General features: G+C 37.1%; 1 protein-coding gene across 9 annotated transcripts in view; it reads right to left on the bottom strand.

The window, feature by feature from the left end:
- Positions 1 to 8,733: 8,733 nt before the first annotated feature.
- LOC142330108 (uncharacterized) overlaps positions 8,734 to 26,429 on the bottom strand; it is a 68,730-nt gene continuing 51,034 nt past the window's right edge. For all 9 annotated transcript variants that reach the window (XM_075375181.1, XM_075375180.1, XM_075375176.1 and 6 more), the window contains 4 exons: positions 20,677 to 20,721; positions 13,685 to 13,844; positions 11,339 to 11,491; positions 8,734 to 8,911 (listed from right to left, as the gene is read on the bottom strand). In XM_075375181.1, coding sequence (XP_075231296.1) covers positions 8,897 to 8,911; positions 11,339 to 11,491; positions 13,685 to 13,844; positions 20,677 to 20,721 — 373 coding nt within the window. In that variant the 3' untranslated portion in view covers positions 8,734 to 8,896. The remainder of the gene's footprint in view (positions 8,912 to 11,338; positions 11,492 to 13,684; positions 13,845 to 20,676; positions 20,722 to 26,429) is intronic.

A 26,429-nucleotide genomic window follows, 5' to 3' on the forward strand; every position in this document is an offset into this window, starting at 1 on the left:
TCTGTCTTGCTGGAAAGTGGTTTAGATGAAGGTGCTCTTAAAATCAGGAAAGGATCCTAGAGAAGTTATAGTAGTTATCAACCCATCAGCCTCTTGCTGGTTATCGGTAAGTTGCTGGAAAGGCTGGATTTTGAAAGGCCTTGGGAAAATATCAATATGAACTGTTTTCTAAATCTAGGCCAGTATGGCTTAATGAAAGGGGGTTGGCATTGAGGATTACATCTTAAATGCTCTTGCCGAGTTGAAAGCCCCCGACTAGATATGTTTTGGCAATTTTTACAGATATATTTCCTTCCTTGTGTTAGAGTTCTGTCCTCTATAAGTTGAACTGTCGCAATGTTCCTTTAGCCCTGCAGGCTGTAGTGCGTATCTATTTGTCTAACCATACAGCTCTCTTTAGAGATGTGTACATGGCTGTGGAAATGTCCGTCACCAGGGGAAACCTGCAGGGTTCCGTTGTCGGTCCCTTGCTGTGGAACTTGGTATTTGACGGATTTCTGACATTTCCAGAATAGGTCACAGCCCAGGATTTCGCCAATGACTGTCTCCTGTTAGTTCGTGATAATTCACGACTGCAGCTAGAAGACCGGCCGCAGGCGGCTTTGACGACCGCAAAGGGCTGAATGGACATGCAAAGTTTAAATTTCTGTGCCCAAGACGAAGTTTATGCTTCGCAAGTGTGCAGACAAATTATCGTATAGTTGTAACCCCCACAGTAAGTATAAAGACTATCTGATCAGCTGAGCTAAGGTACATAAGTACCTAGGTGTTTTGTTTTATGAGAAGTTGCTGTTTAGCAACCACATTAGGCAAGTAGCGGCGGATGCCATCTCTGTGATACACAAGCTTAGGAGGATTGCTCAGAAGGATTACGGGCTATCGAGCCGTCATTTGTACATGGTGTACCGAGTTGTCTTCGAAAGTATGGCTTCCTGGCCTCCTTTGTTGTGTACGTTTTGGCGCATAGGTTGGATATGACAAGAGCACGTATTCAGAATTTAAGAAGTGCCGAGCGCAAAGCATTAATAGTATGTAATTGTTTTTAAAACAACCTCCTACGAGGCTACCACCGTATTAGGAAACCCTTTCCCAATTGATTTAGTGGTGAAAATTCAGATGTCCATGTGGAAGTTGCAAAGAGGCAAGGCCGAGGATGGTATGCCTCTCCTTCGTTTTTAAGGGGAACGGGTACCCAGATGCTCTCCAACCACTCGAACTTGAACCAATTATTGGTTTCGGTTCCCCCTGGCAGCTGATGAGCTTTGCGTCTGCAGAGATGTCCAGTCGAACGAACATATGATGTTCGACTGCCCAGCTCTTGGGGGGGGGCCAGAACTCAGGCCACCCTGGAACTCAGAAGTCAAGGGGAAAATTTGCCACTCATAAGCGGCGAGTCAGTATGTCGTGAGCCGCATTTCGGACCATGTGGGTGTTTCTTGATGCCGTTGCTTTGTTCAACCGGCATCAGTAGTTTATTTAAGAGAAAGACTCCTACCTCTCTATGGTGGGAAGCTACCCCAGAGTTATGGCTGGCCATCAGCCAATTAAAGCTCCAAGCGCTTTAATATTGGTGGAAAGGTACTTGCTGTCATTCAGCGTCCTACGCGTGGCTGCAAATTGCTATCTTGAAGAGATAAATTTAATTTAATGAATGTCATATATTTTAGTAGGTGACGGGGTTGCGCCTACCCATTTCAGAATATATGACAAATGAGTGGTGGGACACATAGCAAGTGGTGTGTGGCATTATACCTATTTCACTCATGCAATTAGGTTAGCTCTAGGAGCTAGTTATCAGACTGGTCGCTAAACTGACTCGAGATTCAGTAGCCGTATGTGACACAGACATTCGGTTTTATGCTTTAATGAGACCGAATTGGTTGGTGGTGAGAGAAATGCCATGCAAATCACAGCAAACTCTGTATAGAACACTATTGGAACTGATGATATTAAATCCAGAACTCGGTTACTATGAACATACTGAAATTGATCAAATTATATCACCGGAAGAGGCTAAACCGCATTCAATAATGATCTTCGATGATGTAATTAAAGAATAGCTAAGCAATGTCGGTGAATTTTTTGCCAGAGGCCGTCAATGCGATATCGATTGTTTGTATTTAGCACAAACATATTCTAAAATTCCATACCAATTAATACGTGATAATTGCAATTTTTTAAGTTTATTCGGTCAAGACTAATTACAATACATTATAAAGAACATGTAAATGTCGTTTGAAGATTCTAAATCTTTATGCATCCACATTTGAAACGAAAGACATTATATATTTTCTAGTAATCGATGAAGATACCGACTAAAATAAGGGTTGTTATAGAAATATTTTCCATAAACTTTTGATCTTTGATTAACGCTGCACGATTGCTACTCTGAGACATATATTTTTATTTTTTACATTAATAAAGTAATCGTTTCCATATTAATTTTTTTTTATTAGAATCATTGTTGAGAAAAGAGCAATTAGTCGATAAACTGAAGAAATCTTTAAACGTAAAAATTCGGCTTATATTATGATTTTGTCCGAAGAAGATGCTTTATTTGCTAAACGCTTTAAATCGATAATCGAACCCGTTCAAGAAATTAAAGAAAAACTCGATAAACCAAAACCGCCAATACAATTGTTGACGGATACTGAAATTGATATCGGTAAAGTACTTCGTGGATTGCGTGATACATTATACCCTCAGTTAGAAAGACATAAAGAAACTTGTTGGCACAAAACAGAAGATTTAAAAAGTTTCTGCTGATGATTTAGTAGGACATTCAACAATGTTATCACCATCTGAAACATGGTGCACGTTTTTCATCCAAAAGAAATGAGAAAGCATATTATTGTCAATGGATTTTCTCTCTGGCGCAAGTGGATAATCTCTATGAGTTTTGTGCAATTGTTGAGGGTATGTTAAATCAACTTCCAATATATAACCAATTTCCTCGTCTTTTACACTTTGCATATTTGTAAACAAATATTCGAGATCATTTTCATTACACCAACTGAATCCATCTACTGGCAACAGTTCCATCATACATTTTCCATAAAGAGATCGGAAATCGTAATATTTAATAAATTTCGTCTGTTTATTTTCATCATAGTTGTCTATATTGGGATCATTTGCCATTGCATAGTGGTTGGGAATCATCGATACCCCGCTGCGAATGCCGTTTTCAAAAAACAAATACATATCAGGGTCTGTAACAAGTTCCAATTGTACATTTGTCGCTTTGAGTGCTGCAAACCGTGATAAATGTGGAGCCAATATATAATCACAGGGTCTAAATTTTTTGTGGGAATCATTTTATTCCAAAAATTTTCAAATACATCAGCCAACAGCATAATGTTCAATTTCATATAGAAATCATGGTATTGACCAAGCGTCTTAATTTTAAAACTATTCTAAACATTTTGCGCATGTCTATAATCATATTCAGAGATGTTTTCTGTCTTTAAATCATCATAAAATGCTTCGGTGGGTGGTAATTGCGTTTCATTGAAAACAGATGCTGATGTAATATATGTATAGGGATAAACACTTTTTCGAGAGATCAACATATTAAACAACTCCATTGGTTTTTTCTTTTCTTCGCAATTTCTTTGTATATTTCTTTTAAATAATTGATATGTTGTTGTTAAAAATCTTTTCTTATTCATACTATATAAATGGCAGTGATCAAATAAACTTTTCACCAATTCATCTAAGCTATAAGATAGAAATTGGTACGAATCTATAAATCGGTATGATATTTCATTCTTGCGTGTTTACAATTTAAATTGCTTCATGGGCCGGTCCAATAAATTTACTACTTGTATGTGAATGGTGTCTTACACGGTTCAGAATAATCTCATCTCCACGTATAACACATTTTGTATCATTTTCAAATTTTTCTTGATCTGTTTCACTCATAATACACTCTTTATTATTTGACAATTCCTTTTTGAAATATTCGCATTTATTACATAAATCAATGAGAAACCTTTCAACTACCTTGTCATCATATGTACTGGACTTGTATAATTTCGCTTCGGCAATACGACGGTTTTTGTCGATAATTACATAGCAATATCCAGATTGTTTTAAGGGTATGTGTTTTTGTAGTATTACTAGTACCCGGTTTGGGGTTTGCAATATGGTTTGGAATTATAAACGACTCAAAAACTGCATATATAACAAACGGCACGGGTAATGTTGAAGAATAGTCTTTAAACGATACTAAATTACCTCATCTACAATTCTCTCCTACACCAATCCATTCCTTTGGCATTGTAATTTTCTGAACCTTACCTTGTTTACAATCTTCAATATGTTTTGCAAGCTTTTCTTTAGCTTCCCTTTCACTTGACCAAGATTTAAAACAGTGCACACAATAAGGGCAATATTCACGTTTTCTAAATCTTTTATCATTACCAATCAACATCCTTGACAAACCATTATATTCGTTTGTCATATTTATTAGAGTATAATGGGAGCAAATTAATTTAACATTAGTTAATAACAATAACCTAATGACAATTTTTCGATCGCCATTCTCATGTTTTATATATACATCATTAGAATTAAATGATTCTTTGTCATCTTCAGTATCATAACACAAGACATTTACAACAATATCTGGGTTTTGTGCTTCAAATTTATCAATATCTTTAACACAAACAGGATATTCTATTGCTTTCATGTTTAATCGATTTTCAATTTGATTTTCAAATTGGATGAAACACGACACGTGTTATTTTGTTACATGCGCTAGAATTGAGCATAAAAAAAATTTTTCATCATCATTTTGTACATTTATTATAGCGCATTTATTAAATAGAGCTTTTGGTGTTTGCAAATATGTACTATTACCCCCATAAAGTGGATCGAATTCTGATATTGAGAGATCCAAGCTTAATATTTTATTCATAACCCACCCACTTCCCATTTGAATATATCTTTCAAAAGATTCGTTAATTTTTTCATAAGCATCCAAATACTCTTCATTCAAAATGGTTGGATTTTCACACACATTTAAAGCAAATCAAGTGCTGCTGTGTAAATTAACTTTACAAAAATCACATTTATCTCCCACGCATTTTTCCAACTCTACAACCATTATAAATTATTTAATATTGTCTTCTTTTTATTTTTCAACTTGTAATCTTATAACGTTAAATACCAGATCTTTCATTTCCATTAAAAATTCATAAATATCTACAAAATTTTTTTCACCAACATTCCACGAGTATTTTATTAAAGAACCACCTAATGCTTGTTTTGTATCTGGTATTTGAATATGCAACATCAATTGAGAAACAGATATTCTTTATTTAGTTTATTTAGACAATTTATTTTCCACGAAAAGTTTTATTTTTTCCAATTTGATTGATTTATAAAGACTTTTTCCACATGAAGTAAATAAATCTTTATTATATTCACATATTAATTCTATAGTAAATGGATTAGAAGTGTATTTTTTATATAATTGTGCAATATCACCATTTATATTATCTAAAAATGTAATTAAATCATTCTTCTCGGACAGATTTTTGTAACAAAATACTAATTTACTAGCATAATCAGTTCGTTCAAAATTCATAGTCTTATTATAATGAAAATAATTTTAATAATGATGTGTTATTAATGTTAGCGTGTAAAGTGGTGGGGGGAGAATAGACCAATCAGCGCTCGTGAAAAAAAACCTTAGGTTCAAACACAGGGGTGGTGGTGGGGATGTGCTTGAATGTAAGGTGGTGGTGAGGGGAATCTTCTACTTACATACTGGAGTAAAATGGTGGGGGGTGATTACAGGTGAATGTACTACTAATCTATTATTTTTTTACTTTTGAAGAAAAAACAGTCATGCTTTTTGGTGTGTTTTTTGTGGTAGATAGACGCTTTCGTGGTGAGAATTTAACTGGTAAGTGGCGGTCAAAGTCGTGAAAGAGGGGTGAGGCTCTCAACCAATCAGTGCTCGTGAAAAAACCTTAGGTTCAAACACAGGGGGTGGTGGTGGGGATGTGCTTGAACCTGAGGTTTCTATACTACTACTTCCACTTTGCGCATATGGGCTCTGAACCTTGTCTTCTTGGCGGCAGACTATTGTTCGCCAGTGCGACTTAACAGCTCTTATGTTCATAGAATTAATGTTCAGCTTAATAACACCCTGAGAATAATTGCCAGAGTTATCACTTCTTCTCCTGTGGAATGGCTCCCAGTATTGAGCCACTTACCGCCCCAAATCTGCGCCGTATGAACGCTCTTATAAGAGAGTTCAAGAAGATTATGTACAAGTGAAACCTACCAATACATGAGGACATTGAGAATGCCAATCATGGTCCCCTTCGATCTAGAAAGCCATCTATCAAAACAGCAATTGCTGCTACAGAGGAAGGATTTAACCTAAATGACGCCTGGCTTCAAAATGGACCACAAAGCAGAATAACCAAATCCCATGTATTACAAAAAAGCCGCCGGGATTTGACTTTCTACGTAAGATATGGTCAACGTTAAACAGAATACGAACTCAGTATGGTAGGTGCGTCTATTTCCTGAATAAATGGGGTAAAACACCGACGCCCCTTTGCGAGTGTGGTGTAAATCAAACTGTTAAACACATCACAGAATTTTAACCTAGGACAGCTTATGAAGGGATTTCTGAAGATTTCCTGATGGCGACTCCAGAATCAATAGCTTATGTTAATTTGTTAGATGTTTGTTTGTAATTTTTTTACTGTAATTGATGTTGTTTCTCGGTGCCATACACTAAATAAATAAATCTCTGAAAATCATTATTATATGATGAAGTGAGAGACACCGAGTGAAAAGATTTTGCTTAGGTATTAACCACTGTAAAGGATGATGAAAGGAGTTCTCCTTCATGTTGCGGCCATGCCAGCGACAAGATCTAAAAAGCATGGCTACGCTGATGACTGGGTTCTAGCAATAAAATGTAGATCATTTGAAGAGTCGTAGGAGGTTCTGATGGCTGACCTGGAGAAACTCGGAAAGTACTTCCTGAGATGACGCCTCCAACCAAATGCTAGAAAAAACAGAGGTGTCATGCTTCCATCTGAGTGACAAGTTTGCTAATAGGAAGTTTAAAATTCTATTCGAGGATACATGGCTCTTTCACAATAAGGCACATAAATACCTAGGCGTGACACTTGATAGAACGCTTTCATTTAAGGAGCACCTAATGAAAACTGCAGGGAAATTGAGAGCGAGAAACAACATTATACATCCCTGTGGAATGATTTGGGGAGCATTGGCTTCCACTTTGTGCACATAGGTTCTGAACCTGGTCTTCTCGGCTGCTGAATATTGTTCGCCAATGTGGCTTAACAGCCCTTATGTTCATAGAATTGATGCTCATCTTAATAACACTATGAGAATGATTGCCAGGGTTATCACGTTTACTCCCGTGGAATGGCTCCCGGTATTGAGCCACATACCACCCCCGAACCTGCGCTGTATGAATGTTCTTGTAAGAGAGTACAAGAAGATTATGGACAATCGAAAGCTGCCAATACATGAGGACATTGAGGATGCCTATCGTGGTCGCCTTCGATCTAGGAAGCCACCTATCAAAACAGCAATTGCTGCCACAGAGGACGGATTTAACCTAACTGACGCCTGGCGCCGAGAATGGACCACAAAGCAGGATAACCAAATCCCATGTAATACTCAAAGTCCGCCGGGTTTTGACTTGCCACGTAAGACATGGTCAACGCTAAACAGAATACGGACTCAGCATGGTAGGTGAGCCTATTTCCTGTATAAATGGGATAAAATACCGATGCTCCTTTGTGATTGTGGTGAAAATAAAACTTTCAGACACGTCACAGAAGTTTGCCCTAGGACAGCTTATGAAGGGAATCCTGAAGATTTCCTGATGGCGACTCCAGTATCAGTAATCTTTGTTTGTAATTTTGACTGTAACTTGTGTTATGTTTTGCTGCCATACGCCAAATAAATAAATGAATATTACAAACAGAAGATAATTCATTAAAATTCAACAGATTTGTTCATCATGATGTTTAATCCGATTGTTTAAGCCGATTTCATGTAGCGCATACTATATGAGTATGCTGGTTTTGTAAATTCATTATTTTCAAATGATTTAACAATCATTCAGTTTTTGAACACCGATATCATAACAATGAAATATTAAAAATAGAGGTTTTCAATAAAAAAGTAAATGAATCTTATAAGTGGTAGATGGAGAATTAACACTAAACAGTCCATAAATCTTTATTTTATTTTCATTTTTTTTTGTTTTACTTTATTTTAATTTATCTTTTTTTATTTTTTATTGTATTTTAAAAAATATTCTCGAACTCGTACATTACTCAAATACCGATAATTATTTAGATAAGGAAAGGAAGTGATATTTAATCTAAATCGAAATAATAAGTTATGATTCCGTGTCCGGGTTAAAAACTTTGTCCCGCCATATTTATTTAATATGTAGTAGGAAACTGTTTAATATTTGTCCGAAACCCTAACTGAAATAGAAGACGTCAGTGTTGAGCGATTTCCATTAAAAAGTCTAAAAAATTTACTTATACTTACTCCACCATAATATTCCAACTTCATCTATTGAACGACCGATTACGCATTTACTGCAGAGTCTTGAATTATCATCATAAATCTATTAAATTGATTTTGATATTCGCAAGGTATATCGATAATTTTTCAACTGAAAGACATTTGTTGATAGGAAATAAATAAAAAAATCTATAAATTCAAAAAATATTTATTTATATTTATTCATAATTTTCAATCCAGATAAACATACATCAATTACAATTCTTTTTTTCTTTCATAACTCTAATCATCAAATATCAATGCGGTCTGCTGTATTTTTCTCTTGTTTTTCCATTTTTACCTTTTATAATTATTTTTATTCTGGGAAAATCTGAAATAAAGAAATATTATATAAAGTGGACTGAAATAGATTCTTCTGCATTAAAACATTAAAATTACTCTTTTTTAAATGAACAAAGGAATAAGTAATCTGCATTATCGAGAAAACTAGAAAAAATCAGGACTCTCTGAATTCATATTCTAACGGAATTACTTAGAAGGTATCATGTTTAATAATAGCCAGTCAGTCAGTTTTTATAGTAATGAATAAGATCAATTACAGTATTTTCTTAAACTTACAGCTTAAGAAAAAGATGGCTAATAAAAGTTCTTAGGTAGGAGAAGATTGTCTATAATCATTTTCTGATATTTTATAACTAAATTATTCAGACAACTGGTTTCCATAAATACCTCGATTCAGGTTTTTCCCACACTAAGAAATTGAATAAAAAGTCGCAAAATATATTTTTTTATGCCTAAGTCTACGTTACAAACTTTTTAACTTGTGAATAGTAGTAAGCAACTACATGGCCCTGTGAGATGAGTATGATATGTAGTGCTTGTAAATAAAACAAAGTCTCGTTTGGACTCAGGAAGATCATTCCTGAAACGTGTTGTTAATTGAACTCCAACCATTTACGTACATCTATTATCCATTGTGTAGTATAAAAATGTATATAAACATATTTATTATAATATAATTATGTTTCCCTATAACATAATATTTTATTATAAATATATATATTTATGTATACATCCTATTTCAGTGATTACGTATTATTACACTAACAACTTGCAGTTAAACAAAACAGCTCTCTTCATATTTAGAATTGTAAGATTCTGAAATGACACAAAGACCACAAGAAAATGTAATTATACAAAGAAAAAAATTTAAGAGAAATGAAAAAGATGAAATCACATACATTCATGACTCTCAATTCATTTCCCAAAATAAATGCAATTTGCACAGAACAAGAAAAGTGTTTTATTGACAGAAATAAAAGCAACATATACGCAGGTGATGTTAAATAATGTAAAAGACTTCATATTTCAAAACTGAGAGATACTAGGACGTAGAAACAAGTGCCATTCCCGTAATTTAAAAATTACTACTATATTTTGCTTAAATGACATTGCTATGACTTTTCTAGACTTTGTAGAAAGACGCTTTGTTGTGACCTTTTTTGTTTAATGAAAAACATGTGCCGATATAAAGATCGTTTAATAAAACATATTCTGTACTACAAGTGTCATTTTCACTGTATTCATTTCAAGAACTGGCTCTGTCGTGAATAAATATTACTCTAATTTTGAAACTACGGTTACGGTTTTGAAACTACGACGCTTACCATTTGTGTATCGCAGACCAACTGCAAAACACAAAAACACTTGCATTTAAAAAAATACAATGTTTTATTATATAATACAAAATTATTAGCACAATAGTTCTTATTACTTTTATTAGTATATCAGATCACGGGCTCTCAAAGGTTTTGATAAAATATAGTACAAAGTATTTTATCATGCATTTACTTTTCCCTTAAAAACTATTGCAGTACAAAATGTACAAAAATTTTGTATTATACTTAATGTACCACCGAATTTTTAGTATAAAATCTATTTATTACTATTAAAAGAACGGTTCTCAAATTTTTTAATGTATTATAACAAAAAGTATTTAATCGTGTCTTTAATTTTCCCTTAATTTGAGGAAATTATTTGTTTATTACAACAATATGAATACCAGTTATTCGCCTAGGAAACTGAACACTCAGTTCCGACGGCTTATTACATGCCTCAGCGTTGTTATCTGATTCATGCATGAATGGCATCACATATATACGAAGAAGTATTTTCGTGGCCACTATAAAAGGATTGCCAACTTTTCTCCAGGAGTTAAGCGTCGTGGTAATTCTACAGATAAACGGATAAGGTGATTTACATATTTGCGATTGTTTCGAAAATGTTGTTGTTTTAGTTTGATAAAATCGAATTGCTGCCGGTCTCCGTGACGCGATTGGTAGCGCCTCAGCATTTCATCCGGTGGTCCCGGGTGTGAATCCCGGTCAAACATGACATTTTTACTCGCTACAAAAATTGTCATTCACCCATTTGTCATTCAACATTTTCATTGACTTATCCTAAAAAAATAATCTCTATATTGTAATTATCAATGAAATGGTTTAATTTGTTAAATATATGGTATTTATTCCTTCATAACCGAATAAATTTGAATACCCATTAAATATTAATGAAAAACCGGTGGAAATAACGCATAATCTTCAAAGAAATTAAACTTTGTTTTGGTTGTGTAATTCAGAAATATACGCTATATATTTCATATAATAATTTACAAATTGGTAGAGTTTTTTGGGATTTAATGAGTATTAAGTAACTAAATCTTTAAGAATAAAAATAATTATAAAAATTAGAAAAAAGAGAATAAAGTACATCTATGAGTAAAAAAAAAAATATTTACCTTATTATCAATTGGTTTCTGAGTCACTAAATACGTCAGACCAGTAATTTGATGACCATGTTTCCTTTTTAAATAACTACCGACAGTGAACCTGTATGATATATAGACAGGTATACGAGAGACTGAAACACTGAAGGGGTTATAAGTGTGTACCTGGAAATGAACAAACTTTTATATTAAAAATATGTAATTAAAGGATAATAACAAATGAATTTAATTAAGGAATATTTCTGCAAATATTATTAAAAATATTAAAATTTTAAAAGTTTGTATCTCTCTAATTTCTATTTCTTTGTCTAACAAAACTAGCAAAATTATTCCAGTTTGACTCGCTTCTTAGCATGTATTCTATTGTTGTCTCTGGAGTTATACCTCCATCGACCCACAGCTTCCTGCGACTATCTTTCCTGCCAGATATTATAAACAGCATCCCTGACCTCTTGTTCTGGCTTGCCTTGTGCCCTCTTCACCCTCTTTTTTGCGATTAGGTCAATAGGAGGTGCACCCGATAACACGCACAGGGCGGCATAGGACACTGTCCTGTAAGTGGACACAATACCTAGGAGCACACACCTGTTCGTCTTCGCTAGTCTCTCCTTGTTGCGCCTGATGGCGATAGAGCGCCATCAGGCCGGAACGGCATACATAAGCGAAGACACGACGGTGGTCGCCAGTAAACGGTGCTTTGAGGCCCGAGGGGCATTCTGCGATGACATAATAATGTTTAGACTTTTTATCATCCTTTCTGCCTTGTTGCATACATTGACTATGTGCTCGGTGTATCTACCGTTTTTCTGGAAGATAACTCCTAAGTACTTGATGTTATTCGCTTCTTCTATAGCAAGACCGTTGATGGAAATATTGAATGGTTCTAGCACTCTTCTACCCGTAAAGGCAATACACCGGCATTTTTCCGTTGACAGTTGCAGACCCCTGGATCTCAACCACTCCAGTATAGTGTCGATGGCCGCATACACCCTCTCCCACACCTCCAAGACCGTCCTTCCCTCTACGAGGACTGCAAGGTCATCTGCATAAGCCAGGAGGACCTGGACGCCGACAGGAAACTCCTTCTGAAGGAGTTCATCTATAATCACCAGCCACAACAACGGCCCTAGAACAGAGCCCTGCGGAACTCCACCATGCATTTGAAAATGTACTGTTTCCATACCCTGGAAAATGAAAACCACACTCCGGAGCACGACCCCCATTGAAACTTGAACTACTCTAATACATATAACTAGACCTATTATACAGCCTATTACAAATGTAATAGGCCGTGTCATAACTATCATCAATCAAAAAGCCTTTACAAGCTGTTTTTCCCTGCTTTCTTCTTTCTGTATTGCAATGAAACCATTGCTAACAAAGGTTTCCTCTCTCGAGTCAGAATAAAAACATATTGGTGTATGAATCACATCAAAATTTTGCAAATCGTACATCGGTTTGGCAACCAATGAAAATTACCACAACCAATCTTGTTTTAGATAAAATCAAGTTTGACTAAATTGATAAAATCAGCAGGCTGCAAGTTAAGTGATAACAGTTTTCTCTCTCGGTCTTTTTACATGAAGAGACATAACATCAACTTAGGGTTGAGCACTAAAAATATAATCGTCCTATTGCAAATATTTATATATATAATTAAAACTATATAAAGGATAGCCTCCTTTATCACTTACACTAGAAATCAAGATCAATATCTCGGTCTGATGTCAGAAACATTAGCGGTAATTTATTTGCTAATTCATTCAAAATTTAAGAAAAATTAGTTACAATTAAATGATGGTAAGTTTTGATAGAAATATTATGTACAGTTAAAATCACTAAAAAAGTGGAGTATTTTACAATAAAACGTAAAATAAATAATAATAGATAAACTAAAAAAAAATTGATTCCAGTTAAAAGCCGGAATATTGATTCTAGTTAACCCATACGTTCCATCATATTCATTAAAGCAATCATGATTTATGTCCGCAATTGAAAAAAAAAATAAACGTTAAAATTTTAATAAATATTAAACTTTGTAGGTGATATCTTATTACAGTTTAAATCATGTGAAATAAAAGAATGAACATAATGAAAATGTGTACTTAGTTAAGAAAGGTTTTAAACCGCGACCAATTAAGAAATATTTTATAGAAAAAAATTGTAAAATAAAAAAATAATTTAAATGTATCCATGTTAAAACTGTAATACAAAGTTACAGTTAATATAAAAAACCATTTCATTATGCTAATATCATTTACGTATCCAAAAAAATAGAAGGTCAGAAAAATTATTCTCTCTCTCTCTCTCTCTCTGTGCGCGCGCACACACACATACGATCCATATTAATCTACTTACGTCAATACTTGATCTACAGATGTAGGAAAAATATAGTTCAAAATGTGCTCCGCTAAATTTTTCTTCTTCTTTTCTTTCCATTTTGAACTCTTCCCCCGTCATGTTCCGTATGTAATTATATTTATCCTTTTCATTATGTGTATTTGAGTGTAAGAAGCAACTAAAAAATAATGAAGATGAGTTAAAATATTAAAACTGAATTAGAATTTTTTACAAAATATTTTAAATTAAATTTTGGCTTCATAAAAATAGAATACTATAATTTGCAATATTTTTACAAAAAAATTAAATTTCTCCCGGCTGTAAAGTTGGTATTGTATAAAGAGAAAAAAAATCATTATAAATTTAACTGTTCAAATCATTTAATATTCTTTTTGATATGGAAGTCAAGTTTAGAAAAAGTAAAGCAAATTGGAAGTATCATTTTAAGATTAAAGAAAACTTAATTAACAGACACAAAATTAATTAATCCTTTGCGGTCTTTAGGGCAGTCACACTGGTCACTATATTCCCCTTCTACTCATATCGTTTCATACGTACGTCACCGTTCTCTCAGGTCTTGTCGGATAGTCACAATGCCAACTACGTTTTGTTTGCGTCGATCTACAGCCATCTTGTCTTATCGGTTTAGCTAGGTCACAGTTGTTTTCGGACAACTGGTTATAACAGCCAGCAAGAGTAGTCGTTGGGCCCGTGGAAAAATGTTCGCGCAATAAATAAAAACCATGGGGTGAGCCCAAACAGGCGCAGCATACAGCATAATAGCTTCGCTGACACCTTTGTAAAGGATAAGCATAGTACAGTAATTCAACTCCAATCCGGATAAATGACTGTACGGTTTTCATAAAACGTATCAGCAGCCTTTTTTGCTGCATACTGTAGATGTTCCTTGAACCGAAAATTCTCATCTAGTATAACACCCAGGTATTTTTGAGTAGTAACGTACCGAATGGGGAGACCAGCCATCCGAACCCGGATTCGTCGGAAGCAGCCAATCGGCCCTTAAGTAACATCATTGTGGTGTTATCTGGGCTCAAAATCATCTTATGTTGGAAATCCCACATTCGGAGTGGCTCACAAGCACGAGCAGCTCGGAATTCTACCTCGTTACGCGAATCCCCTTCAATCAGTACTAGTAGCGTCGTCAGTATAAGCGATGACACAACAACCACATGGCAACCTTAAACGCAACATCGAATCGAATTCTATGATCCAAAGAAGGGGACTCAGAACACTGCTCTGAGGGCATCCTTTAGTTAAGGTCTTAAGAATCTCCAAGCCGCTATCATCATCACTCAGGGAAACGGTCCGATGGCTGAAATAACTTTAGAGCACTTCTAGTTCATTTCGTGTACACGTACGCTTCTGCATCTGAAACAGGGCTGAAGGCTACCATAAGTTGTTAAATGCTCCGGATATGTACAGAAAAATCCGTAATACATATTTACATGGATTAAAGGAAGAGATATGCATCACCTTTAAGTATGGCATCCTCAGTTCTCTTGCCCAGTCGCAAACCATACTGGTTGTTTATTAGCAAATGATCAATGGACAACTTAACATTAATACGCAAATATTGGACCTTCTCAAAAACCTTGCCAATCACGGGCAAGAGCATTAGTGGACGGTAAGAAGACCTAACAGTAGGATCCTTTTCGCCACCTTCGAACAAAGAAACCACGCTTCCAACACGCCGGAAAGTGACCGCCGAAGAGCTACCTATTATGGTAGAGAACTAAGGACCACTGGAAGCGCTTGGACGAGGAGCTTCACAGTGATACAATCATATCCGGTGGTCTTGTGCCGTGCCATGCTACAGATCACCTGCGCACTTCCGCCTCAGTAATCTCAGAAGATTGATATCGGTCTCAAAAATCGCGACTACCCGCCTGACACGCCAGTGGTATGAAACCTCACCCATCGTATTGATATCCGGGGGGAAATTATTCAGAAAAATATTAAGAACACGGTCCTTATCAATTAGCATACACTCGCTGTTTGACAAAACTGACAGGAGGACATCCTTCCTGTGCTTATGTCTCCAAGGGCTCTTTACACAACGCCCAAAGGATCTCTATTCTCTTGCTCCTGAAAGGAGGAGCGCCAGGAATTACGCTTGGAGGAACTAATGATATGAAAGTACCTAGCCCTCGTTCTGCGGTAATCTGCAATTAGGGCCGCGCGCCGATCGGGACCACCCTCTCGTTGCGCAGCCCTTCTGTGTCGGTTCACAGACTGCTTCATTGCTGTCAAATTCCGAGACCACCAACGAGATATACGTTCCTGGCCAGTGCCTCTAGGAATGGTGGATTCAGCCGCTGCCACCATTGCAGAAGTGATATTTTCTGCCAGGACATCTAATGGCAGGCCATCAAGGTCTCGAGAAAAAATATCCAGTCTGGACTCCAACAAAGAGGAGAATTTCGGCCTGTCCGCCTCCCATGCGGACTGGCCTCTGAAAGAGGCCAGAGAGGCCAGCTCTTTCAGTAGTTGTTAACGGCGTAGTTCAGGATGATCTAAACGGCTATATATCAACATCACTCAGTCTTCTGAGTACTGCCAGCTGAAAGCAATGGAAAACTACAGCTGCTTTTTTTTCCAAGAAAATATAGCTGTCTGCATTTTCATGTAACAAAGATAGAGGCGCCTTCCTTGGTAAAATATTCCACAGGTAAACTAGTCCACCGTTTGGATCTCCGGGTGGGGAATACTAAGGAAGGGATCACCAGAAAATTAAAAAATAACATTCTACGAGTCGGAACGTGGAATTTTAGAAGTCTAAAAAAGGTTGGTAGGTTAGAAAATTTAAAAAGGGAAATGGATAGGATAAATGTAGATGTAGTAGAAATTAGCGAGGTTCGGTGCGAAGAAGAAAACGGCTTTGGCAGGTTATTTCAGAATAGTTAACTCAGCTTCAAATAGAAAGCAGGCAGGAGTAGTTTTCCTATGAACAAGAACATAGGGCAGAGTGTAGAGTACTTCAAAATGCATAGCGATAGAATCATTGTAACAAGAATAAAATCAAAACCTAAACCGACAACGATTGTTAACGTCTATATGCGTACAAGCGCCCATGATGATGAGGTAGAGTGTGAATACCAAGAAACAGACGAAGCAATTAAATCCATAAAAGGGGATGAAAATTTAATAAAAGTTGAAGTTGGAATTCAAGCACTGGAAAAGGCAAGGAAGGAAATATAGTGGGTGAATACGGGCTGGGCAAACGGAAAAAAGAGGGGACCGACTTATAGAATTTTGCACGAAGTATAATTAATAATTCTCAACACCCAGTTTAAAAATCATAAAAGAAGAAGATACATATGGAAAAAACCAGGTGATATTGTAATGTATCAGATAGATTATATCATGGTTAAGCAAAGACTTAGAAATCAACTAATCGACTGCAAAGCTTACCCTGGAGCAGACATTTCAGAGGATATATTGCAGATCATGAATGAACGTAGAAAGTATAAGAATGCTAGTAATGGAGATTGTAAAGGAACTATCGACAATTAAGAAATACTATAAACATGAAGTGCAAAATAGCAAAAGAATTAGATTAAAGAAAAGTGTTCAGAAGTGGAAAGAGAAATGAACATTGGTAAAATAGACGGAGCATACAGGAAAGTTAAGAAAATTTTTGGTGTACATAAATTAAAATTGTTAAACAAAGATGATAATCCGATTTATAGCACGAAAGGAAAAGTCGATAGGTGGGTGGAATAGATTGAAGAGTAATACGGAGAAAATGAATTAGAAAATGGTGTTATAGAGGAGGAAGAGGAAGTATAAGGGAATGAGATGGGAGAAACAATACTGAGATCTGAATATAAGACTTCTGAATATAAGATCTGATTATAAGAATTAAAAGATTTGAATTGCAGAAAGGCTCCTGGAATAGACGGAATACGTGCAGAATTACTGCGTAGTGCAGGTGAGGAAGCGATTGATAGATTATACAAACTGGTGAGTAATATTTACGAAGAAGGGGAAGTTCCGTCAGACTTCAAAAAGAGTGTAATTGTCATGATATCAAGGTAAGCAGGAGCAGATAAATGAGAAGAATACATAGCAATTAGCTTAATCAAAAATCTTAACTAGAATTCTGTACAGAAGAATTGCGGAGAGTGGAAGAAGTTTTATGAGAAGACCAATCTGATTTCAGGAAAAGTGTAGGGACAATGGAAGCAATTTTAGCGCTCATATTAATAGTAGAATGAAGATTAAAGAAAAGCAAACCAACATACTTGGCATTTGTAGACCTAGAAAAGACATGCGACAACGTGGACTGGAATAAAATGTTCAGAATTTGAAAAAATTACGGTTCAAGTTTAGAGATAGAAGATCAATTGCTAACGTTTACAGGAACCAAATAGTAACAGTAATAATTGGAGAACATAAGAAAGAAGCCCTAATAAATAAAAGAGTCCAACAAGGATATTCCTCTCCCCCATTACTTTTTAATCTTTACATAGAACTTGCAGTTATTGATGTTTAAGAACAATTTAGATTCGGAGTAACAGTACAACGTGAAAAGAAATAGAAGCTACGATTTGCTGATGATATAGTACTTCTAGCTGCAAGTAAAAAAGATTTAGAAGAAACAATGAACGGTATGGATGAAGTCCTGGACATTAACTACCGAATGAAATAAAACGAAAGTAATGAAATGTATTAGAAATAACGAAGATGGACGACTGAATGTAAAAATAGGAAGAGAAAAGATTATGGAGGTAGAAGAATTTTTTGATATTTGGGAAGTAAAATTACTAAAAATGAACGATGCAGGAGCAACTTAAAATGCCGTATAGCACAGGTGAAACGAGCCTTCAGTCAGAAATAAAATTTTTTTACATCAAAAATTAATTTAACGTTCAGAAAATGTTTTTGAAAGTATATGTTTGGATTGTATCTTTATATGGAATTGAAACTTGGACGATCGGAATACCTGAGAAGAAAAGATTAGAAGCTTTGGAAATGTAGTGCAACAGAAGAATGTTAAAAATCAGATGGGTGGATAAAATGATAAATGAAGAGGTGTTGCGACAAATTGACGAAGAAAGAAGCATTTGGAAAAATATAGTTAAAAGAAGAGACAGACTTATTTATAGCCTACATATAAGACATCCTGGAATAGTAACTTTAATATTGGAGGGACAGGTAGAAGGAAAAGATTGTTCAGGCAGGCAAAGTTTGGAATATGTAAAACAAATTTTTAGGGATCTAGGATGTAGCGGGTATACTGAAATGATACGACTAGCAAGTAGATAGGGGATCTTGGACAACTGCATCAAACCAGTCAAATGACTGAAGATAAAAAAAATTATAGGCCTATCTATTAAAACTTCATAAAATTTAAAACATTGAGATTACTGTATATTTTATAAAACTATGTAAAAATTTAGAGTTATTTTTTTGTTACTTTACATAAGAAAGTACTTTTCCTTTCATTTATAATTTTGTATTGTATGAAAATTTCCAAAACAATCCATATTTAATGATTAGTCTTTGGTGGATATATTAAACCAGAATTAAAGAAAAACACACAACAATTAAGAAAACCTTTATACAATCATCGAAGAACATGAAACAAAATGAAGCATAAAACATAAGCAGATTCATTATTTCCATTAAGGTGAAAAGTCAACTAATCGTCTTCAAAAATACCATCGACAACATTATAATTAAGAAATTCGTTTTGTTACCTTTCATAATTAATTTTTGTGTAACAATGTCAATGGAGTTTTCTTAACGAAACGTTCTTTTTCTTATTCCTGTATAGTCTCCGGGAATTACCGTTCAGGTATTATTTCAGAGGATGATATATTTGAGTGTAAATGAAGCGTAGTGCTGTACAGTCTCAGTTCGACCATATTTGAGATGTGTAGTTAACTGAAACCCAACCGCCAAACAAGACCGGTATCCACGATTTAGTATTCAAATCCGTATAAGAGTAACTGCCTTTACTAGGACTTGAACGCTGGATCTCTCGACTTTCAAATAAGCCGATTTGGGAAGACGCGTTCACCACTAGACCAACCAGGTGGTTTTCCTAACGAATCTGGTTAATGAAATAGACACGGTTTTTTCCATATCTGGAATAATTTTTTTTTTTATTACATTGTTTTTTCTCGTAGCAAAATCTGAATAATGCCTCTAATGAAGTATCCTTCATAGGTAAGTATATTCTTACTCTTTTTGAAAGATTTAAAATATAAAAGGCAAGTTCAACTATTCAGTTTTTACTCATCAAATACCATTGTTTCGTAAAGCCTTATTTTCGTACAACAGTAAAATATAGGTTTAATACTTTTTATCTGATCCTTTTGTAAATATAGCACTAATTTTTTATAATCTGAGTAACAGATTTTAATGCAATAAATAGTAAAGTAAAATTTAAAACACCGGGCTTTCAATTTGAAAGTTCAAATATTTTTTGCAAGCAGCAATAAAAGTAATTTGTTATAATGAATATTTTTAGATAGCAAGAAAGTGATTTGAAGTCTCTGCAACATCTGTAAAAAATTACTTTAAGCCAATAAAAGAAGTAAAAATTCGAACACAACCTGTCTATTATGGCTCTACCTAAAATCCCTTCCTAAATCAATTTTATTAATTATTCCATTTGATGACAAAAAATAGTTGCTATTTAGAATCAGGGAAAATTCATCCACCGACCATCACTTTGTTTCGTCAATTCTTTACTCCTTACAAAGTTTAGGGAAATTGTTTGATATAAATCAGTCGAAAACATGTACTCTTTTTCGAGAATGCCAGAGGAACAAACAAATATTCACCAGAATTAATTGTCTTTCACCTAGCATATTATGGTACAAACAAATCTTTATTTTGTTTAAGCCATTTCGTGTTTCTCTTAGCCAATGAAAATAAAAAAATAATCCAGTAACGGTAAACAGTATATTAATGGATATTATCTAAAAAATTGTGCTATAAGCACATCAAACTCAAATACCAAGTAAATTAATACTTACTTCATATCATTATCTTCAACAGCATACTCTAAACTGGTATAATCTCTGAAACACACACAAAAAATTGATACGTAAATATTAATCTAATTTTACTGTTCGACTTATTTTGATACCGACACACCTTTCTAATGTACTGTTTGTTTTACCTAATAGCAATTTAATACGAAAATTGAAAAAAAAAATGAAAACGACTTGTTAAAAGCAAGAACCAATAGATTTATTTAGTAGAACGAAAATGCAAGTAATGATAGCTGTTAAAGGAGTAAAAAGATTTACTCTATTCTAAGAGAAAATCTTAAATAACACAATCAAATAAGACTGTAGAATGAAATCTATCCAGTTAGTAATTTATATTTAACTCTTAATATTCTGAAAAATTCACGATCTGATAATGTTCTTTATCGATTATTATCATGCGACGGAGAGGTAATTAAGATATATTCTATAAATGTAAACGTTAGATAGGAAATGATAAAATTATTTAAATCCACAAAAGAACATTCTTTAACTTCGCTTCTCGGCCTCCGGCGCCGTGCTGTATAACTTGTGTTTACTGCTACCGGTAGTGATTTGCTTCTACAAGTGCAACGGTTCTGAGTTCACGTCGTCGTGGCTGACAACGATCAGTAAACCTGCGTTGTTATGGAGTTTAGGCTACAGGCTGAGTAGTGTGGTGCAGGAGTGCCACTGTCAGCTAAGTAAGGACGTTTCCTTTGTGTTGCATCACGCTGTTCTCAGGTTCGTGAGGCCAATAATTTTTTTCGATCCTTTGGCAGGTTCGGGAAACGATTTTCACCGACCTCGCCCGTGGTCTGATCTAGGAGCTGTTAGCATTTGACGTTACGAGCGGGTCTACGTGAGAACAGGTGGCCTTGCTCGGGATACGTCACTGCTAGACGCTCACCTTAACTTGTGTTAGGTGATATGTACGTTCAGACTGTTACTGTAGTGCCTGGCAGTATATTCAGTGTTTTTATTTTTCTGACGCTACAGCGCAATCCGGGGAAGATTACTTAGAGGACCTTGTTGCTGGCGACCCCTTCCTGCCGAGAAGGTCACTCGGTAGGTCTCCGCCAAGACCACGGTCCTCCGATAAGGAGGTCTCCATAAAGGCAGCACTGCGCCCAAGTGCACCAGCGGACTGCACTAAAAATCTTACCGAAATCTCTTACCGAGCTATGCGGAAGTTTCGCACAGCTCGTAGCGGACCATTGAATGATCTTGGAAGTTATTAGTGAGTGGCAGGCGAAGCAGCTGCTGGAGGCCAACGTTCGGTAGAAAAAACGAGATAAAGGCTCAGTTGCTGGCCGAGCGGAGGGTGCAGATATTGGTATATGATATGCCAAGAGCCATAAGAGTAGGTGGGTCCGAAATCCTCAGGGCCGTGAACGGTCACAATCCTATCTTGTATATGGCCGTCGAAGACTTCCTTAGAGAAAAAAAGTGGTTTTGCAGCTGGGGAAGAAGGAAGCCTTAAAGAGTCATTGGGTTTTAGAGACCTCGCCTAAGATCCGGCAGGTCTTTGTGGCCGGTGGACGTCATTGGCCCGGTGTTCGAATGGACCTCATGTAGGTTTTTTGATCATATAGAAGTCACCCGATGCTTCAAATGTCAGGGCTATGGTCACACCTCTTCCTGCAGCAAAGCGCAGTTGGAAATGTGTGGTCACTGTGCTCTTCCGGGACACAGAACAGCCAATTACCCAGCCAAGTCTGCGCCTGCCAAGTGCGCCGTCTGTACTTAGGTGAAAGGCAGCGAAGCTGGATATCGGGTCGGGGGGTAGCCAGTGTAGGGCGTATGAGATTGCTCGGGCGAGAGCCGTAAAGAATACAGCTTATGGCGACGCCTGAATTGGGGGAAGCCTTTGAGGACGGATCTCAGTTGGCTCAGATTCGTTGGGTGCCATCTGGATGCCCCATTCGTCTGATAAGCAATTCACCGTCGGGCGAATCACGTGGTCTACTCTCGATATCGTACTGGTGTCGAGATACTACTTGCTTGGATGGAGTATCGATGACTTGCTGGCGAAGTTGAGCACGATTCTGGACGGTCTCCTGGTTGCTCTCGACGCTAACGCCAAGTCTCCCGCGGGGGGTTCACCACTCATTGACCCCAGAGCCCCTTGTCTCGAACAGTTCGTTCGAGACAGAAACCTCTACTTGAATAACGACGCAGAACAACCGCCCACTTTCTATTCCTAACTGGGATAAAGTTACATCGACGCTACTTTGTTGACGGGCGACTTGCTACGAAGTACAAGTTGCTGGACTATCTGGCCGGAGAGCAGTTTGAGCGATCATAGGCTTATAAACTTTGAGATCGTTTACGGAGGCGGTCTAAGAACTCCAGATTTGGGTCGCTATAACCTAAGGGGCCTGGATCAGGACAGGCTGCTGCGCGAGTGCACAGCTGCCTTGCAGGGGTTGGAATGGCGCATGGAGCACAGGGAAGAAGTAAATCTGTTAGCTGAACAATTCGGCTGGGCCATCAAGACTGGCTGCGGTAAGGTTCTACGGCAGCCTCGGCCAGTGGACAGACCCTTAAGCAGTGGTCAGTCAGGTGATCGGGGAGTGCCTGGAGTCGTCATGACCTCTGCTTCCGATTCAGCCGTCTGTTTAACGGGGACGGGAAAAGTGGTGGTCCTCTGATCTTAGCGTGCTGCGCGCAAGAGTTAGTTCGGCTAGGAGAAGATTCCAGCGTCGCCCCCTAACGGTAATTATCGTTGATGACGTGTGCGCTGCGGGTCTGCGAATCAAACGGCGCGCCCTTAATGAGTATGTTTATGCCATCAAGGAAGCAAGACTCAAGTTATGGCAAGACTCCATGCGCGAGTTGCAGCGCAACCGCTGGCAGCTCGCAAAATTATGTTACCGGCCAAAGCAATTGAACGAGCTGTCCAGTGTTCGATGCGGATTTAATAGTCGTGACCACACGTTAACATATGTGGCGACTTACCAGGCGTTTCTAATTACTCTGTTTCCAGATGCTCCGGAGGGTGAAGCAGAGGTCGGCGTTAGGGCGGGGGCTATGCCCTTCCCTGGCGGACGGGCTGTAAATCTCTTTGATATAGACCGAATGGTTTCTCGAACGCACTGAAAAAATTGCACCGGGAATTAACCAAATTGTACCGGATATATTATTCCATCTGTTGCCTCTCTTAAGGGCTTGGCAGGCTGTTCTCGGAGTGCCTAATCTGGTGGCTGCTTCCCGACTTGTTGGAAAGTTACTTTGATGAGGAGGGTTCTCTTTAAACGAGGAAGGGATCCTAGTGAGGTCGACAGTTATCGATCAGCGTCTTGCCGGTAATCGGCAAGTTGCTTGAAAGGCTGGTTGTGGAACGGCTCTGGGAAAGCATTGAGGTGAACTCTTTTCTAAATCGAGGCCAGTATGGCTTCACGAAAGTGATTGGCACTGATGATTGCATTTTAAACGCTCTTGCCAAGGTGGAAATCGACGACTTTGTTTCTATCCTTGTGTTGGAGTTCTGTCCTCTAAAAATTGGAACGCCGCAATGTTCTGTAGCCCTGCAGGCCGTAGTTCATGACCATTTGTCTAACCGTACGGCTCTATTTAAAGATGCGCACCAAGCTGTGGAAAATCCGTTACCAGGGGAAGACCGCAGGGTTCCGTTCTCGGTCCCTTGCTGTGAAACCTGCTTTTCGACGAATTTCTGGGATTGATATTTCCGGAATGGGTCACGTCCCAGGCTTTGGCCGATAACCGTCTCATTTTAGTTCGTTGTAATTCACGACCACAGCTAGAAGATCGGCGCAGACGGCCTTGTCAACCGCAGAGGGCTGGATGGACATTCAACATTTAAATATTTCTGTGCGCAAGACGAAGTTTTTGCTTCGGAAGGGCGCAGAAAAATTATCGTACAGTGGTAACCTTCATATTAAATACAAAGGCTGTGAAATCAGCCGAGTTAGAGTACATAAATACCTAGGTGTTTTGTTGGATGAGAAGTTGCTGTTAAGCAACCACATTAGTCAAGTAGTGGCGGACGTCGTCTCAGTAATGCACAAACGTGGAGAACTCCTCGGTAGAACTACAGGCTATCTGGCAGTGAAATGTAAATCGTGTATCGAGATGTCTTCCAAAGCAATATCTCTTACGCGCGCAGGTTTGGGAGGGTAGGTTTGATATAACTAGAGCACTTATTCAAAATTTAAGGAGTGCCCAGCGTAGAGCCATAATTTTATGCATTGGTATTAAAAAAAAAATCCCGCGAGGCTACCACGGTATTGGGATAGGCTCTCCAAATCGATTTAATGGTGATGGTTCGGGTAGCCATGTGGAAATTGCTAAGAGGCCTGGAGGCCGAGGTATTTGGGATGCGGTTTCGGGCCGGACCAGTACCGAAACGGAACGGTAATCATAATGCACCGCATCTAATTTTCGTTCAGTTACCCATCTCCCGCCTGTGGAAGATTTTGTAGAGCTTCGCGATGGAAGCATGGCAACTGGAATGGGATACCACAACTTACGGAAGATCCCTGTACAAATTTATACTGGATCTGGGAGGATGGTATATCTCGAGTTCTTTTTTCGAGGGCAACAGGTTCACAGGTGCTCACCAAACATACGAATTTGAACCAATATCTGTTTCGGTTCCGCCTGGCAGCTGATGAGCTATGCGTCTGCGGTGAGGTCCAGTTAAATCAACACCTGATATTTGACTGCCCTCCTCTTGCGGGGAGAGCCCCGAGACCGTGCCACCTTGGAACTTAGAGGTCATGGGGAAAATTGTCCATTCACAAGCGGCGAGTCAATGTGGCGAGAGCCGCATTATGAGACCGTGTGGGAGTTCCTTGATGCGGTTGGTTTGTTAAACCGACATCATTAATTTACTTAAAGGGAAAGACTCCTACCGCACTGCTGTGGGAAGCTAACCTAGAGATTAAAACTGTTACATGTTGGATTCTTAATTTTTTTTTTCCGTTGAACAGCATATTTACTCATTCCTGACGCGATTTAAATTATGTTTGTATCAGAATAAAATATTTACTTATTCATAGATTGCAAAGAATGTTCAGTTACCACAGAACTTTTTAGAGCTAAACCAGAATGAAAATCAACATTAAAAAAAAGAAGAAACTGCATAATGTATCTACTAGCTGGTATTCTATTCGTATCAACAACAGACGAGAAGAGATGATACTCTAACGCATTTGAAATTTACGAAATATATTACTCGTTTAGAAATCTAAACTTACTAAAGTTTAGAAATCATAAACTAAATGCGCAAATTTTACGTGATGTGTCGGAAGTTGGCACTGATCATAAAAAGCATATGAATTGTGTAGAGAGAGACGTCGTATACGCTGTAAAACAGAAGGAATCACGTGGTCCAGCAAGTCATTCCTACCTTTAATGACAATTGAGCTTTTATAAACTTTGTTAAGTAATACTATATAGAAATACGAAATTCTGGCATAATTGAATTAAAATACATTTTTCAACCATAACCTATAAGTGATTGAACCAGTCGCTGATGATGGCTAAAATAGGACTGTAAGCAATGTCATGTTAATTGAAACGAATAAAATTTACAAAAAAATGGTTTAGTTTTTCATTAAAAACTATCTGGTCAAGAATTACGTAACTTCCTGCTCTGCCCATGACAAATTTTTATATTAAATACATTATTGAGTTTTTTACTAAACGTTTACTACCAGTAAAGTACCACTTCAAATATGAGTTTCCGCCTGACGATCCATGATATACTCGTATATATGTATTTATTATATGTA

This window comes from Lycorma delicatula, chromosome 9 (assembly GCF_047948215.1).
Source record: "Lycorma delicatula isolate Av1 chromosome 9, ASM4794821v1, whole genome shotgun sequence".
NCBI classification, from domain to species: domain Eukaryota; kingdom Metazoa; phylum Arthropoda; class Insecta; order Hemiptera; family Fulgoridae; genus Lycorma; species Lycorma delicatula.